Below are 16,874 nucleotides of genomic sequence, written 5' to 3'. Positions count from 1 at the left end.
GTTTCCAATTTAATCAATAATACTTTCCTGTAATATATAGCAAAACTTTAAACGAAAACTACAATAGACTTTATTTTATACCTCCAGAATTCAATTGAACAAAGAATGCCAAAATAAAGTTTTCTCCAAGAAAAATAAAATGATTGCATTCAATTTGAACTAAATATTGCTTAAACTTACTTTGACGCGTCTCACTTCAGCGGCACACAGACGCAAGGTATCATCATCTGGCGCTGCAATGCCAAGCAGCTGGGAGCAATATGTAATGCGTTCATGTTGTGCAGTGAAGCATTCCATTTTCAAACAAACTTCATCGCAGAGACTATACACTTCAGAGCAAGGCGTTTGAAAAAACTACATGTTAAACCAAAACGGAAAAAAAGGAGAAAATTTTAAGATAAAAAGTGTTTTAATAAATTAAATTTTTGCAGCCATTATTACACTCACCGTCATTTTTTGGAATTTCTTGGCAAACGTTTGCAAATGACACGTATACAGCATGATTATGGCTGAAACTCTTTGCTGCTGATGCCGTTTTGTATCTTGCAGCGCTTCGGCTTTAGCGACAGCTTGTGCCTTTAGATGTTGCCACTGAACGGGCAACTGATCAATGTTGCGCACTAATTGTCCGTCGTATTGCACATTGTAGGTCTTTAGCAGTTGCATCATTTCCTTGAGTGGCTTAAATAGATTATCAGCATAAGCTTCGCGCTGTTTAATTTGCGCCATCACTTCGAGCACTTGCAGCAAAGTGCGAAAATCATTACGTGCAACATGCAGCTGCAGTAATTCAAAGCCGTTTTTAATGAATTTGTTAAATTTCTGTAAAAGGGGGGAAGTTAAACAGAGATGAAAGACTTAATGAAGGAGGAGATTAATAAGGCGTGAGTGTGTGTTGATTAAAAGGTTTAATTATAAAGAGAAGACGAAAACACTTGCATGTGCAAGTGGGTTTTGTAAGAGAAAATTATGAAATGTGTAATATGTAATATGTACTTTAGGGTGGACCTTATTTTGCCTGTTATGAATTTTCTATGCTCAAAGTGTAAAATTGTTATCCGTTAAACTAACGCACATTTTATATATTTTCAATTATTTCATTATTCATAGATGTATAAATATACTTTGGGGATAAATAGGGAACACTACAAGGTTTCCAAAGCTGCTTTCATTTTTCTGATCCCAGCTTTGGGATTTTAGAACATGTGGCCCAAAATTTAAATTTTGATAAAAAAGTAAGTCTAATTCCAAAGGGCGTAATGCGTAGGGACGCCATATTCGAAAAATAGATCCTGTTTTTTTATACCAAAATGCATTTATAGAGCCTGACTTGTATCAGTTATGGTACGAATTGTGTGATTAATTTCTTAAATTACGATTTCCTGGACCGGATTGTATACCGGCACAGGCCTTGATTTTCTAGATTTATATTGAGATTTCTCAGAGATCGCACTATACGAGTTGTTGTAAATGGGATTTCATCGAACGAGTTCAAGATTAATTCAGGGGTACCGCAAGGCTCCGTTCTTTCTCGCACTCTATTCCTTATTTGACCTTCTAAGTCAAACTTCCAACCCTATCTTTTGCAGATGACAGCATAATTTGCCATTCATCATTCAACTATAGGCCAAGCCTTTCCAAGATTGGGAAAATGAGGCAAAACATGAATGTCCGTCTACTTATATGTTGAAATCAACTTTCCGTAACCCTCAAATAACTTACATACATGATCCATACATCAATATATCCGCCATAAACCAACTTAGATTGTTATTTAAAATCAAGAAAATGCCTGAGATATAAGGGAAAACCACGACAACCTAGATTTTTGGCCTTTTTATCTAAGAATATCATCTGGATTACTTATTATATACAATATGGTAGATTGTCTTTCCAACGACGTATATAAGACCATAGTAAGTTGGACCTACAATGCGTCCAAATCGGGAATATTTTGTAACCCAAATTTAAAAAAAATGTCACTAATAAATTAATTTTTTTTTTAAAAAAACCAATTTAAAAAAAAAATTAAAATTAAATAAAAAAATTTTAAAAAAACATTGTTTACCTAAAAATATTTAAAATTTGTATTTTAACCCTTTAAATCATATTGTTGCCAATTGCCTACATTCCAGTTCCACTTAATTTTGGACGAATATAAGCTTCATACTAATTCAGATTCTCCTTCAGCTAAATCAAATGGAGTACGATAAGTTTCAGCTATAGAAATTCTAAATCAAACTAAAGATAAAGGAAATATAATAAATAAAAATCAACTAAATATTTGATAATTTATAGAAAAATAAAAGTAAAAATCATGCATTTAAGGGTTAAAGTATAATTTGCTGAAGGATTCGGCAATACAATAAAAGTCTAAAATTATATTTAATTAAGTTAAGGAGTGATATCGAAAAAAACATTAACACACGTTTTTCCTTAAAACTTTTAATTCAAATATTATTTGATTTTGTTTTGATTAAGATACATTTGAAAAGTATGTCTGTTATAATGTTTTATGTATAAGTAATCCAGATATTCTTAGATAAAAAGGCCAAAAAATCTTGGTTTTCGTGGTTTTTCCCTTATATCTCAGGCATTTTCTTGATTTTTGTTGTTAATCTGATTAAAATGAGTGACGAGAAAAAAGTGCGTTATAAAATTATTAAATATTTTCATCAAAACCCAACTTGGTCCTACAGAAAGCTGGCCAATCAAAGGTCTGCCGTCAAACTGGTTCCAATGTTATTAAACTGTATCGGTGGAATTTGACAGTGGATAAAAACCCTGGTTTAGGTAGAAGTATTGGTCCACATGATGTTTCTAAAGCTGATAAATAGAAAGCATTTTCAAAAGAGCTCCAAAAACATCCGGTAGGAAAGCAGTCCGGTTAGCTCAGTACACGGACTATTTGGTACGAAAAGTTAAAGCCAATACAGGCTTAAAAACATACAAGGTTCAAAAAGTTATACCTGCAGCTTCCGGGTCTATATTTGTATGTTGCTGATGCTCGAGGGAATGTTCAGAAAATTTTCCCAAAAAGTTCTTGGTATGGCAAGCAATATGCAGTTGCGGAAAAAGAAGCCAAACATTTGTTACAAAGGGCTCTATAAATATCGAAATTCACATCTAGGACTGTTTGCAAAAGAAGATGTTTCCATTCATAAGACTTATTAATGTGCCCAATTATATTGGGCTCATGTTAAAAGAGAATTGAAGAGCACAAAAAAGGTGTCCAAAAGTGTGGTAGATTTTAAACAGAGGTAGATTTTTAAGTGACAGAAAGCTGTATAAAAACCATAATGGAAGGGTTTCCGGAAAAGGTTTGTAAGTTGCAATAATAATTTCAATCAAATAAAAATAAATCAAAACTGTAGGTTTAGTGGTTTCTTTTTATACCCTTCACCTTCGTGAGAAGGGTATATATAAGTTTGTCATTCCGTTTGTAATTTCTACATTTTTCATTTCCGACCCTATAAAGTATATATATTGTGGATCCTTATAGATAGCGGAGTCGATTAAGCCATGTCCGTCTGTCTGTCTATTGAAATCAATTTTCTGAAGACCCCAGATATCTTCGGGATCCAAATCTTCAATAATTCTGTCAGACATGCCTTCAAGAATTTTGCTATTTAAAATCAGCAAAATCGGTCCACAAATGGCTGAGATATGAGGAAAAAATCAAGGCAACATCGATTTTTGACCTATTTTTGACCTATATCTGGATTACTAAGACATTAATATAGACAATATGGATATCCAATGATAGATATTTCAAAGGCATTTGCAACGACGTATATAAGACCATAGTAAGTTGGACCTACAATGGGTCAAAATCGGAAAAAAAAAGTTTTTAACCCGAAATTTTTTTTCACAAAAAAAAATAATTTAAAATTTAAAATAACAATCGAAAAAAATTTTTTTCCAAAAAATGAAAAAAACAACTGGAAAAAAAATTAAATTTTGTTTACCTAAAAATATTTAAAATTTTGAAGTATAATTTGGTGAAGGGTATATAAGATTCGGCACAGCCGAATATAGCACTCTTACTTGTTTTTATTAACATTTAAGTATGTTAAGATTTTTCGATCTCACTCCTTAGGAACAACAGTTAAAATTTTAATTCTGAATTCTCATTTCGCGTTTTTTTACAATCGAAACCAATTTGTTTTAATTTTTGAAATTTCGTTAAAAAAATGTTTGAAAAAAAAGTTTTTAAAATGTGGTATTTGAGATGTGATTGTAATTTTATGATTTATCGATTTAAAACATCTGTGGGGAATTTAAATACAAAAACAATTTTTAAGTGGATTTATTTTCAATATAATTTTTTATTTGATTTTTTTTTTTTAAATATTGCAATTTTGACCGAAAACTTGTGCAAACCCTAAACGTTATCCGATTTTGCTTAAATTTTCAGCATTTGATTTTACATGACGAATATAAAGATACTGGCTGTATGTATATAAAAATTAATTGAAGAATTCAATTCTGATGTCATTTTAATATTAAGACTAGACTGTCTATTGGTACTTACTTCCAGTGTAGTTTCCACATAGCGCAACAGCCTTTTCTTAAAATATTGCGACCATTTACAGGTCATATTCAATAAAGCGTATTTCAAGGGTTTTATATCGATTGATAACCAGCCATTTACGTTGTGGAAATCCTGCAGTTGTTCAATGACATCATGGAGTTCATTATAACGCTCAATCTAAAAAAAGGAGAATAATTTTTTTTTATAAAATTTGATTATTGTCCAGCCATTACTAAATAACTTCTAGTAATGCATACTGTAATAGTCATTACAAAGTGAGTAAAGGAAAGTCACACGTTTTTGTTAGAAATCTTAAATGTCACCTAAAGTCAAGTATTTCTTACTTGACATAATGAAGTGGAATTGCCTAGAGCTAAAAAAAATGTAATTAATGCATACTTCCTATTAAAATTTGCTATCGAAGGTAAAATAATAGAGATATTAGTTAAATTTGAACTATTTTTTTTTCATGCTAAATTGTTTGGGGTACTTTAAAATAAATTTCTTAATAAATGTGAAATTAACCCTTGGTTCTTTTTTGTTGCGTCTTATTTCTGACTTTCTGGTTGAATTTTCCGTTTTGGTGTATTCAGGGACTTATAGTAAAATTTCACGGATAATATTTTTGCGGGACATTTTAACCCCTTAAATTCCTGTTTTAATGGCGTTTTTTGCTCTTTTAAAGAAGGACAAAAAAGACCCATCCCTTGAGGATTTAGAGGGTTAACATATTCTACAAAAATGCTCTCCGTAACATTTTACATAAATTTGCTGAACACATTTTATACCTTTAAATTTAAGGATCACATCGATCACACATTAAATTAAGACGAATGATTTCCGTTTAATTTTATTTGGATACCAATAAACACAATATATATTTATTCAAAGTGTTGGTCATTGTTAGCTATGACCTTTTTCCATTTTTCTTGCAACATAGGGATTCCGAACCAAAAGAACTGCATTTATTTTGAGGCCAAGAACATTTTCAAATCATACCCCCATTATTGTGAAGGAATTTGCTTGGATACAAATTTCAGACTTCATCCTAGGACCAAACAAAAAATTCAATTGCCAAATCTTATCGAAATATATACAAAATTGCTATCTGTAATTGGACATTGTTAAATCGATTCAAAAAGTGATTCTAAGTCATAAGGGCGCACAGTGGATTGAATGATACCCAAAGTGGCGATTAATTCATAGAAGCCGTAGTTTTAAAATATTATATTTTTTTATTGATGAGTTATTATAAGCACATAAAAATACAGCATTTTAGAAAAAAATGGGTTAAAAAAATTTTTTTAGCCCTTTAAGCGCATTATTGTTTTTTGGAAAAAAAAACCTTTTTTCACAATTTATGCTATAACTTTGGAATGGAAAGCGATAAATTAATGAATAAAATTGGAAATTAAAGCATACTTCATGTGCTACTAAAAAAATAAAATTATAAATTTATTATATGTATTTATATTAGTATAAATTTAATTTAAAATCCAATTTTTGTTTTACACAAAATTTTATAAATGTACAAATTATTTTAAAAAAGTCACAAAAGAGAATATTATAAATTTTTGTAATGAACAATCATAAATACATAAAAACACTACTTTAGAAAAAATGTAAGAAAACAATGTTTTAACCTATTTTGTATCAGAATATGCTTTTTAGCAAGAGGAGTTCTTTCACTATAACTTAAATAAGTAAAAAACCTCAATAAACCAGCACGATTTTTTTCTGTATATAGAAGCTGAAAGTTCATATTTTAAGAGCATTTAATGGAATTTACCCGATCTCGCCCTGATTTTTTTAAACTTAATCTATGTATTGAAAAAACCCCAATAATGGAGAACTTTAAAAAAAATCTTAAAAAATATTTTCAAAACATTTATCTAAACAAAAATTATTTATTTATGTTCTCAAATACCTGAAGTTGATGGTTCCATTTTAATATTTCTACTTTTAACAGATTTAACAAAAAATATAAGATCTCGAAATATCACAATTTTCAATTTTAACCACAGCACGCAACATTTGTTTCAGTTTGTGATGTATTATTTAAGGCACTTTAACCCAATACCAAACATGACTGTTCAGCTTTTGAATTAATCGCCACTTTTGGTACATTTCAACCCTCTGTGGGGCGGCTGGTATAGATTATAGAACAGGTACTGAGAATAAATTTATTTTTCACATTACATTAGCTATAATTTACCTATATACAACAAATTTATAATAAGAATTTTCGCTTAAACTATTTAACAAATTCTAACCACCATCACCATCACAACCACCTGAAAATTAAATTCAAATTGTTCAAGTCATTTGGCTAACTTTTGGTTTGCCTTTAAGTTGTTTATTATGTAATTTATGGTCTGCAATATTTTACTATTATTTTTGACCAAAAACGTTTGGTATTCACTCACTTCACAAGAACAGCAAATAAAACAATGGCTTAAAGGGACACACTCAAACACACACACATAAGTAAATAAACAACAAATACTTGTCATACACACATGCACCAACAAATAAGTAAATAATACCAACTAAGACCTTAACTACAACAACAATATCCTCTAAGTACAACTACAAGTAGGACTGCTGACTGGCATTAAATTCCCTTATAAGCCTTCAGAGTTTTAAACGAAAAAAAATACAACAAAATTTTCAAAAATATTACGAATTTAAATTGACCATTTGACTGGGCCACAATGATATATGAACCAATTTCTTTAAGTTTAATAGGCTAAAACCACAAAACTTTAACCTCAACCGCAAATATTTTATATGTAGACACACACTCACATACATACGTTGTCATGTGTATATTAGGTTGGCCCTTATTTTGGACCTTTTCGATTTTTGAATGTGCTGAGGTCTAAATTCTTCTGAAATTCTGAAAACAGGAAGTTTTTTCGAAAAAATACTCTTTTTTTCAAAATGGGCCCTTTTTGTTATTTATGTTTTTGCTCAAAAGGAAGCTTGTGTCTTTTTATTTAAGACCTTTTTGGTCGATTAGTGGGATGCGAGTGGGATACTCGCGCCAATAGAACTGCTCATCTTTTGAGGCCAAGAACGAATCTAGCCAATATCGGATACTCTGTTCCAAAGTGAAGCGTATCCCAGAGAGAGCGTTCTGCTTTGATCGAAACAAATAGTAGACTATAAAGCGGTCTGGGCAAAACTTCCCAACCACTTCATTCAAAATAGTTTTTAACAGGTATTGTAACATGTGGCAAGTTTTGTCATGATGGAATATTACAGTTTCTGGCCACATATTCTGGGCGTTATTCGACCAATGCTCGCTTGAAATAAATCAGTTGTGTCCTACACAGGTTCCCTTTGATGGTCTGGTCAGATTTTAGTAGCTCATAATAGAATAGGACCCTTTTGCTCTCACCAAATACAGAAAATTATCTTAGCGCCAAATCGATTCGGCTGGTTGGCCGATCTCTTACGATTCTGGTTATCGTAATGGATCCATTTATGATCGCAAGTAATAATTCGGTGCAAAAACGATTTTCTTTTATAGAGTTCAAAGAGCTTTTCAGACATGCAAAATCGTCTTTCAAGGTCTCTCGGCTTCAATTCGTATGGTACCCAATTTTACTGCTTTTGGATGAATCCTGCTGCTCCCAAACGTTTTCAAATTGCAGCTTGAGTAGCTCCCAATGATTTTGCATGCTGGTGTTGAACTTGACAGCAATCTTCACGATCTTTGTCTTTCGTATCGAAATCACTACGTCTGAACTAGAGTGTCCAAAAAACCGTCAAATTTAAAAAAAAAAAACGGTTTCTGGTCTGCATATTTTTGGTGTGCCATCAGAAAATTTAAATTTAATATATAAACATCTATGGGACAATGAAATAATTGGATTTGTCTTATTCTATTTGGCATTTGGTTTTTATATGGCGAATATCAATTTCGAGTGCACCGAAAATTAACAATTTCCAATTTGAGGTCCACCCTAGTGCTCAACGTATTTGAAATGAAATGTAACCAACAAATACATAAATATTCCAAAACAATAGAAAGAAATCTTGGTTTTGGCTTTTTGTAAACACCCTGTATTTGTGGATGGCCTTTGTTTTATTGTTTTGCCTTTGACCAACTCAAAGACACAATTATAAGATAAAGACAATCTGAGACCAAAAATAATGATAATTATTTATCTATACATATTATGGTGAAGAACTGGTTATATGTGAATTTGAAACTCACTATTGCAATTGCTGTGGATTTGAATGGGATTGATCTACTACAATACACCATGTGTATTACTTAGAAGTAGTTTAGTAACTTACGAACAAGAATGATACATCAATATATCGGATATGGTAACGATTAGGTAGTTATGAATTTGTTTGTGTGTGATCATAATGATAATTTGAGTTGTTTTAGAGGAATTGACAAAATTATCTTCGATACTTTAAAAATACTACATATGGGCAAATCCATATCATCGTACGTAACATTTGTACGCCTATAGAGTATCTGAAAAATAATTTGGTCTTTATGTTCCGTCAGAGGGTACTATATTTGAAAATAATAAAAAGTTCTTTCGAAATATTGTTGTCCAAAATATCGAGCGAAATAAGGATATAAAGTTTGTGACATAAAATGAAAGTCATTTTGAGGTACATATAGAAATATGCGAATCGTGAGAGTCATTAATTTCTTACACTAAACGAAATATTTTTCCTTTACAATCCGTCATATTTAAATAAAAACAATCTTTGGATGATTTTATAATAAATAAAATTTAATATCGTACGTGACATACCGTACGTGACAGATTTATCTCTTATTTTATTATTTTCTCCTATTCAAATCATCTTGAAAAAAAGTTTCAAGGGTTTTTGTGTTTTCAGTCGTGGTGGCGATTCTCGTGGAATTGCCCATATGTAGAAAAAAATTTTTAAATTGGGGAATTCATAAATATACCATATAATATTTAATAAAATCTTTGTTCGTTAACATATCGCAATGAAATTTGTTACTATTTGATAGAAAATGTAAAGATGGAAACAAATATAGCAAGAGGAAATACCGCAAAAAACCCAATATTTGTATCTTTTTTATTGTAGAGTTTTGGGCATTTGCTCCGGGGCTGATAAAGGAATAATACAAATTTCGAATACATCATTGTTTCTAAAACTTTTGTAAATTTTGGAACTTTTGCTTTGGGAATTTAGAAGACTTAGCATAAATTAAAAAATGTCTATAAAATATAGGATAAATTCGAAATTGCCTGGTGATACCCCTATTGACATATTTTAGGCGTTTTCTATTTTAAAAATATTCTAACAAATATTAAAGCACAAGTTGACCGCCCCTGCTTCACGTGGTAGCATTTACTAATGTTAGTTCTTCAAGTTTCTCCAACCCGCATACTCCTGCCTCTTCTTATTTATTTGCAAATAAAATATCTAAATTTGTACTGCATACTTTAGGGAGCTTTTTTATTACAGTTGACTGGACTAAAAAAAAAAAAATCCGAGTTTTACCCGGAATTATTGAATTTTTTTTCTTTACAAACTATCTCCTGAAAATTTCGAATCGAATAAAAAAAAATCAGCCCAATCGCTCCAGCCGTTCTCACGTGGACCATTTCATTTTTATATATATAAGAAGAATAAGTTCCTTGGCTAAAACAAATACGAAAATTCAATATTTCCTGAATTTTCATATTTAAAATGAATATTTTGGACTAGTAAAAAATTATATTGTTTTAACAATTTTCATATGGTTTTTTATTTACTGTTTAACTAACAAAATCAATTTTAATGAAATCTGTCATATATGTGAAATGTAGTGAAATTTTAATTTTCAAATAAGAGATAGAAATCAATAAAATCTTTGATTTTGAACAAACCACAAAAAATTCGCAAGCGTTAAATCCTTTTGCATGTCTGAGTCTAATATGAAACCCAACAGCGCAGCTCTAGAGGGGTCTTTAGTAGACTAAAGAATATTACTTATTCGAATGAATAATATCTTCCAATTTAGAATAAAAACAATAATCGATCAATAACACTGTGCAACAACCAAAATCGAAATGGGATGAAACCAAAAGCAAATGAATGCTTAAGTTTTCCATAACGAAACCCTCCAGGTTTTTTTTTAGTACAGCGCTTGATTTTTTTTAAACGGATTTGAAGTTAGTGATTTTGGAACGCTGGCTAACAAGAAAAAATTATTAAAAATTTGATACAACAATGCGTATTTATTTTTATTATCCCGGAAAGTTGTGGTATATTACTATTTTTAGGAATCCATTTTGATATTTATTTTTACCTAAAACACACACTAGAGGGCGCTGCAGAGTAGAAAAAAGAAGGAAATAAATCTTTAACTTCTCAACTGTTGGTCCGATTTTAATGAAATTTGACATGCGAAAAGAGGAAGTGTTGTCGAGTTAAATTTTTGAATTAGGACCTCATGGGCCCACCAAGCGCCCGACAGGGGTTCCCAGAGTAGGACACCTCGGGTATGTTATATATTTAATACAATACTATTTCTTCGTTTGCTATTTGATTTAAAAGAAAAATACATATATAGAATCTCCTCGTCGAGCACTACAAAAAACCTTGTCTTAGCTATCAATTAACTCTTATAACTTAAGAGATATTCGCAAATTAAATTTTCAATATTTTTACCCATCCTACTCCAGTTTTTTTATAACAGCGGGTCCAAATATTTCCTTATATGTGAAATAAAAACAGTATTATTTAAAAAATCATTACTGAGTTCAAAGTTATATACATTTGAATTTGAAAAATAAAATAAAGGTAATTTTTCCCTAGTTTTTTGCGAAAAAAGCACTTTTTATCTTTTTAATTTATTTAAAAAATTTCTTAGAGGATGTATAAAATATTTATACTTTTTGAAAAGCTAACTTTGCAGCAAATATCTTAAATGAAAATTTCTTTATTCCGAGGGAACCAGGTCCATCCAAAATGCGCCTATTTTATATGTAAAATTCAAATTTATGGCAAAAATTCTCAAATCGCATAGTCGGTATTAAAATATAGTAATACATTTTAGATGGCCCAATATGTTCTTAATTACACTATGCAACAAATGAAGACTTTTGGAAAAACACAAGATCATGAGTATATAGGTTCGACTCTACTACCAAAGGGTAGCAAAACCCTATACTCAGTTTGTCCATTTTGGTGACCAATTTTTTTTTATGGGCCCCCAAAATTTCTGAAAATCAGCGGGGCATCTAAAAAAGGTACCATCAGTTTTTGGTTAACAGCTAATTCAGACTTTGTAATACGGCTTACCTTTATATGGCAATAATATAGCTAAGAGGCCGCCAAATAAATTTTGTTAAAATTTGTTTAAAAAAAATAGCTTTTTCGTGCACTTTTGTTGAAAAAATATAGGAAGAAAAAATGATTTTTTACTTTTTTTAGAATAACTTCCAGGGACCCCTAATTTTTCAATAATAATATTTTGCAAAGTTGTAGATACGGTAAATTTGAATAACTCTTGTGAACATATCAATGCAATCCGAACATATCTAGGCATTCTAAATAGCTGTCAAAAATCACTTTGTAGCTTAAAAATTTTAGTTTTTTACTATTTTTTGACTCTAAAACATAAATTTTTTGTTAAAAATGTATGTTCGAGTGTATACTTCTCTATTGCGCTGGAATAACGAAGAATGGGCAAATCATTATCGGTATGATCCGGGCGCATCGCTTTATCCGGCTTGATGCAAAATATTAAAAAACATTAAATTTTTTGAAAGTGGGCAAGGTTTGTGTAGCTTCTGAAGAGTAAATATAAGCTTTTTATATATGTTTTTGATATCGGTGGAAACCTTATGACTTGGAGATTGATATTTTAGTAAAATGAATTAATTTTTGTGTTTTTTCGGACGTATTTTACCCTAAAAACTAACTATATTATAAAATGGTGATTTTCCATCAAGAAAAATAAAAACTTTGAATTAATGTAAAATTTGAACAGTTACAGATATCACAATAAAATTTGGAAGCAATATAGATCTAAATATTCTTAAATCAATGGCATCACTACTGCTGCCATTCTTTGTTTCCAAACATCGAAATTCCTAAAACGGGGAAAATGTGTTCCAAAAACTGAGTTTTTTTAGAAAATAGCCCACTTTGACGTTATTTACAGTATGATAGTAAAAGCGTTTTGTATGTGTATAAACAATATATAGGGCTATACAAATATGACAAGTTTTTGAGGATCGGTGCTTTGCGTTTTCAGAATTTTTTACTCAAACCTAAAATTTTGCTTCAAAATTGGCCAAGTTTGGATAGGGCTGGGGGGTACAATGTCCGCTTATGTTAGTCAAATTTTACTTTATACGTTTTTGCATTAAGTTCTCTTTCCAGATCATAAAAAATGTATATAGCCACGAAGAAAATTAGTTTTTTATAAAAGAAAAAATATGGGGACTTTTTTGGGAAAAAACTTAAAAAACACACGCATACAAAGTTGAAATATATAAAAAGATGCTTCAACTTTGGATGTGTGTAACTTTTTATAGGGACGAAATAATCGCAAATATACGTCATATATAAAAAACAAATTTCGACCTTTCGTAGGCCCATCATATATAAAATACAAAAAAAAGATCGAGCAAAATTTAAAAAAAATTAAACTTAAATATCTCTTGAACTAAAAGAGATACCTACAGATAAAAGCATATTTTTGTAGACCTTCTCTAGGACTATCTACATTTTAAATTTCAGCTCATTCTGATCATAAATGGCTTTTTGGCGATTTTTTTTTAAATGTGTGACATTGAGGGTCCACTCACTGATCCCCATTCCGAACACTTCAGCCGAGTAAATAATACAGCACAACATAGAAGTGTGGTCTTGATCATACTATTTTAACCAAAAATCTTTGTTTTAGAGTCAAAAAATAGTAAAAACGAAAATTGTTAAGGTACAAAGTGATATTTATGTGCTATTTAGAATGACTAGACACGTTCAGAATGCATTGATATGTTCTCAAGAGTTGTTCAGCTTTACCGTAGCTACAACTTTGCAAAATATTGTTAGTGAAAAATTAGGAGACCCTGGAAGTTATTCTAAAAAAAGTAAAAAAAAAATATTTTTCTTCCTATATTTTTTAAACAAAAGTGCACGAAAAAGCTATTTTTTGGAAAAAAAATTGTAACAAAATTTATTTGGCGGAATCTTAGCTATATTATTGCCATATAAAGTTAAGCCGTATCACAAAGTCTGAATTAGCTGTTAACCAAAAACTAATGACACCTTTTTTAGAGGCCCAACTGATTTTCAGAAACTTTGGGGGCCCATAAAAAAAAATCGGTCACCAAAATGGACAAACTGAGTATAGGGTTCTACTACCCTTTGGTAGTAGAGTCGAACCTATATAGTCATGATCGTGTGTTTTTTTCACTGTTGCACTGTGTTATTTTGTTAAAGGGTTTCGATCTCCCCACCCCTAGAATGGATAATATAGACAAAAAACTAAAAAATCACATTTTTGGGATTTTTCAAGACTTTTGTGGGAATTGCGGGAGTTGGATGTTGAGTACATCATTCTTGTAGAATAAACTTATAGTCCAACTGGTCTTAATTTTTTTTTTTTTTACAGTGGGTCAAAGTTTTAATTTTTTGTTTATCGAAGGGAGCATTATACACAGAAAAAAGAAATTCATAATTGGAATGAATTTTGTAATAAATATTATTAATCGAACTTGACTTTTTTTCCCAAACTATTTTCATTCAGAATAAGAATATGTTCATAAATATTATAAAATTGTACATGACGGATTTGTTTGCTTTTTTTTACGTAAATACCATACAGTATTTTATAATAAATTGCATTATAATTGTATTATCTAATGAATTATTTTAAAAATGTTTTCATAATAGCCGTATATTGGCCAATATATTGAGATGAATTATAAATATCCGAAACTTAAAAAATATCATTAATCATAATAAAACATTAATAAACATTAAAGCATTTCATCCTTTTAACAAAATTTAGTGAATTTCGCGCATTTTTTCTCATTTTGTAGCTGAAAATCATAAAAAAATAAAAAATTTCCAAAGGAAAATTTCTAACATTTTTGAACAACACAAAAATATAAATGAAATTGAAATATTTTTTTTTTTTGAAAACATAAAATATGAACAAATTATACTATTTAAGAAATTATTTATAAATGTTATGAATTGAAATCAATGAAATCAAATCATAATATTTATGTTGAAACTTTTTTCTGTGTACTAATTGAAAAAAATGTTGTAAGTTAATGTCTGAGAGAATTCTTATTGTCAGAGTTATCTTGTGGAATTTTATGGGGATCATTTTTGTGGAAGATCTTAACCCTCCATCTCCTCTCTTTAGGGGTCAATTTGATACTTTTTTCGAGAAAATCCAAAAAAGTACTTTCAAAGAGAACATTTAAGGATTAAAATATTCCACAAAAATGTTTGCCGTAAAATTTCAGTTGGGGTCACCAAAGATGAAAAACTTGTACATAAAGCCCTTTACGCCTAATTAGCAAAATTACATAGAATCTCGGTTCTCACATTATTTAAAAAATAGCCAAAAATCCAAGTATATGTATATTTATGAATTCGTCCATCTGTCTGTTGGAAGGAAGGACATAGCTAGATCGTCAGGATGTTTTATGAGGACTCAGAATATATATACTACAAATATGTGTTACAAACGGAATGATAAAATCAATATAACAGCCACATTTTTTGATGGTGGGTATAATAAGTTATTAAAACAACCGAATTTGAACTACCTTGTTTTATCAATAAACAATTAACCGAAATAACCGAAAATCAAAGAATTCCAAATTCCTCTTAATTCCGAACTCTATAGTGGTTCAAATAAATAAACATCATAATAAGACTCTATACACGCAGAGAAAAAACATGGTTCGACATGGTTACGACGACTATACTATGTTCGTGGTAACAATATATTATTGTAGTAAACATATTATTGTTGTTTTCATTTAATTTCAACAATATTTTAGTTACTGTAAGCATTTATTAAATGTTATAAATATGAATATTTATCTTTCCTAGGGCGAATAAAAATAAATTTCAGTGAATTTATAATTAGTAATTTAATTGGAAATTTAGTACCTTAAAACTAAAACCTATTAAAATAAAATGTTTTTTGAAAAATAAATTTTAATAATAATTGGATTACTTTGGATCTTAATATGATTTTATTGGATTATAATATGATTTATTTGGGTCATAAATATGATGACTTTGGGTCATATTATGTTTGATTTATATCATAATATGATTATTTTAGAACATATTATGATTGATTTGTAACATAATTTGATTATTTCAAAACATATTATGATATTTTACGATAATAATAATGATCATAATATGTTTTGGACAATAATAATAAATCTTATCATAATATGATGCTCTTAGATTATGTTTACCACAACCATGTTTTTTCTCTGCGTGTAGACTTAATATATTCACACTAATACACACACATGTATGTACGTAGGTATGTATGAGTGCAAAAAAGTACAAGTGTTTGTATAATATTTCCTATGATTGTTTTGCTGTCATAGTTCCATTAGCTCGGTTTAATAAAGACAGACGGATTATTTTTGCTGGTTTGATGATGCCAACTTTTCTTATGGACCATTCAACTGTTGGCAGCTTTGCAAACGTGGCCTGTTAAAGTAGTGCTAAGAGCACATGTTGAAATTGAGCTTAAACTGGAGTTGTAGTAGAGGTTGTATAGGTAGTAGGGGCAGTAGTACTTACTAAAATATGTTGTTGCAGTACCCAATTGTAATACAATACTTAAACGAGTACGAATGTTTGAGAAAACAAAAAAAAAGTACAAGTGCCAAGTAGCAGTAGTTTGGCCCTAAACGTTCAACATTTATCAAATGTTATTGGTCCCGTGGGTACAACTTGTGTGATTGTGGTCGCATATATAACTGTTTGACTTTATTTGAATGAATATGTGTCTGTGTTTATAACAAGTGTATAAACTATGTATATATTCATACAGATGTGTTTGTTTAAATGTTGTATGTATTGAGTGAGTACATGTGTTTGTTAGTAAATATGTGTAATTTCTTTAATATATTATACTTTGGTTATTATTGTTGTTAAAATTTCTTGCAATATGTGGCAGATTCATATAAAAGTGCCAAGATTGACCACAGCTATAGTGGCAAAATGCTCTTCTTCTACATATATACAAGCAAATATACAAACAAATACCACATAATAACAAATAAATAAAGGGCAGTATTTTAAATACAGTGAAAATCAAAAATAATTTTAATATTTTTTCCAA

General features: G+C 30.0%; 1 protein-coding gene across 1 annotated transcript in view; it reads right to left on the bottom strand.

The window, feature by feature from the left end:
* Positions 1-16,874, bottom strand: part of LOC135953842 (dynein beta chain, ciliary) — a 148,583-nt gene that overhangs the window by 64,219 nt on the left and 67,490 nt on the right. Inside the window, exons 15-17 of the mRNA XM_065503858.1 lie at positions 4,535-4,711; positions 448-822; positions 181-354 (exon numbers count right to left, since the gene is read on the bottom strand). Coding sequence (XP_065359930.1) covers positions 181-354; positions 448-822; positions 4,535-4,711 — 726 coding nt within the window. The remainder of the gene's footprint in view (positions 1-180; positions 355-447; positions 823-4,534; positions 4,712-16,874) is intronic.

Source organism: Calliphora vicina, chromosome 1 (genome assembly GCF_958450345.1).
Source record: "Calliphora vicina chromosome 1, idCalVici1.1, whole genome shotgun sequence".
NCBI classification, from domain to species: Eukaryota; Metazoa; Arthropoda; class Insecta; order Diptera; family Calliphoridae; genus Calliphora; species Calliphora vicina.
This window is presented reverse-complemented; position numbering and strand designations above follow the sequence as displayed.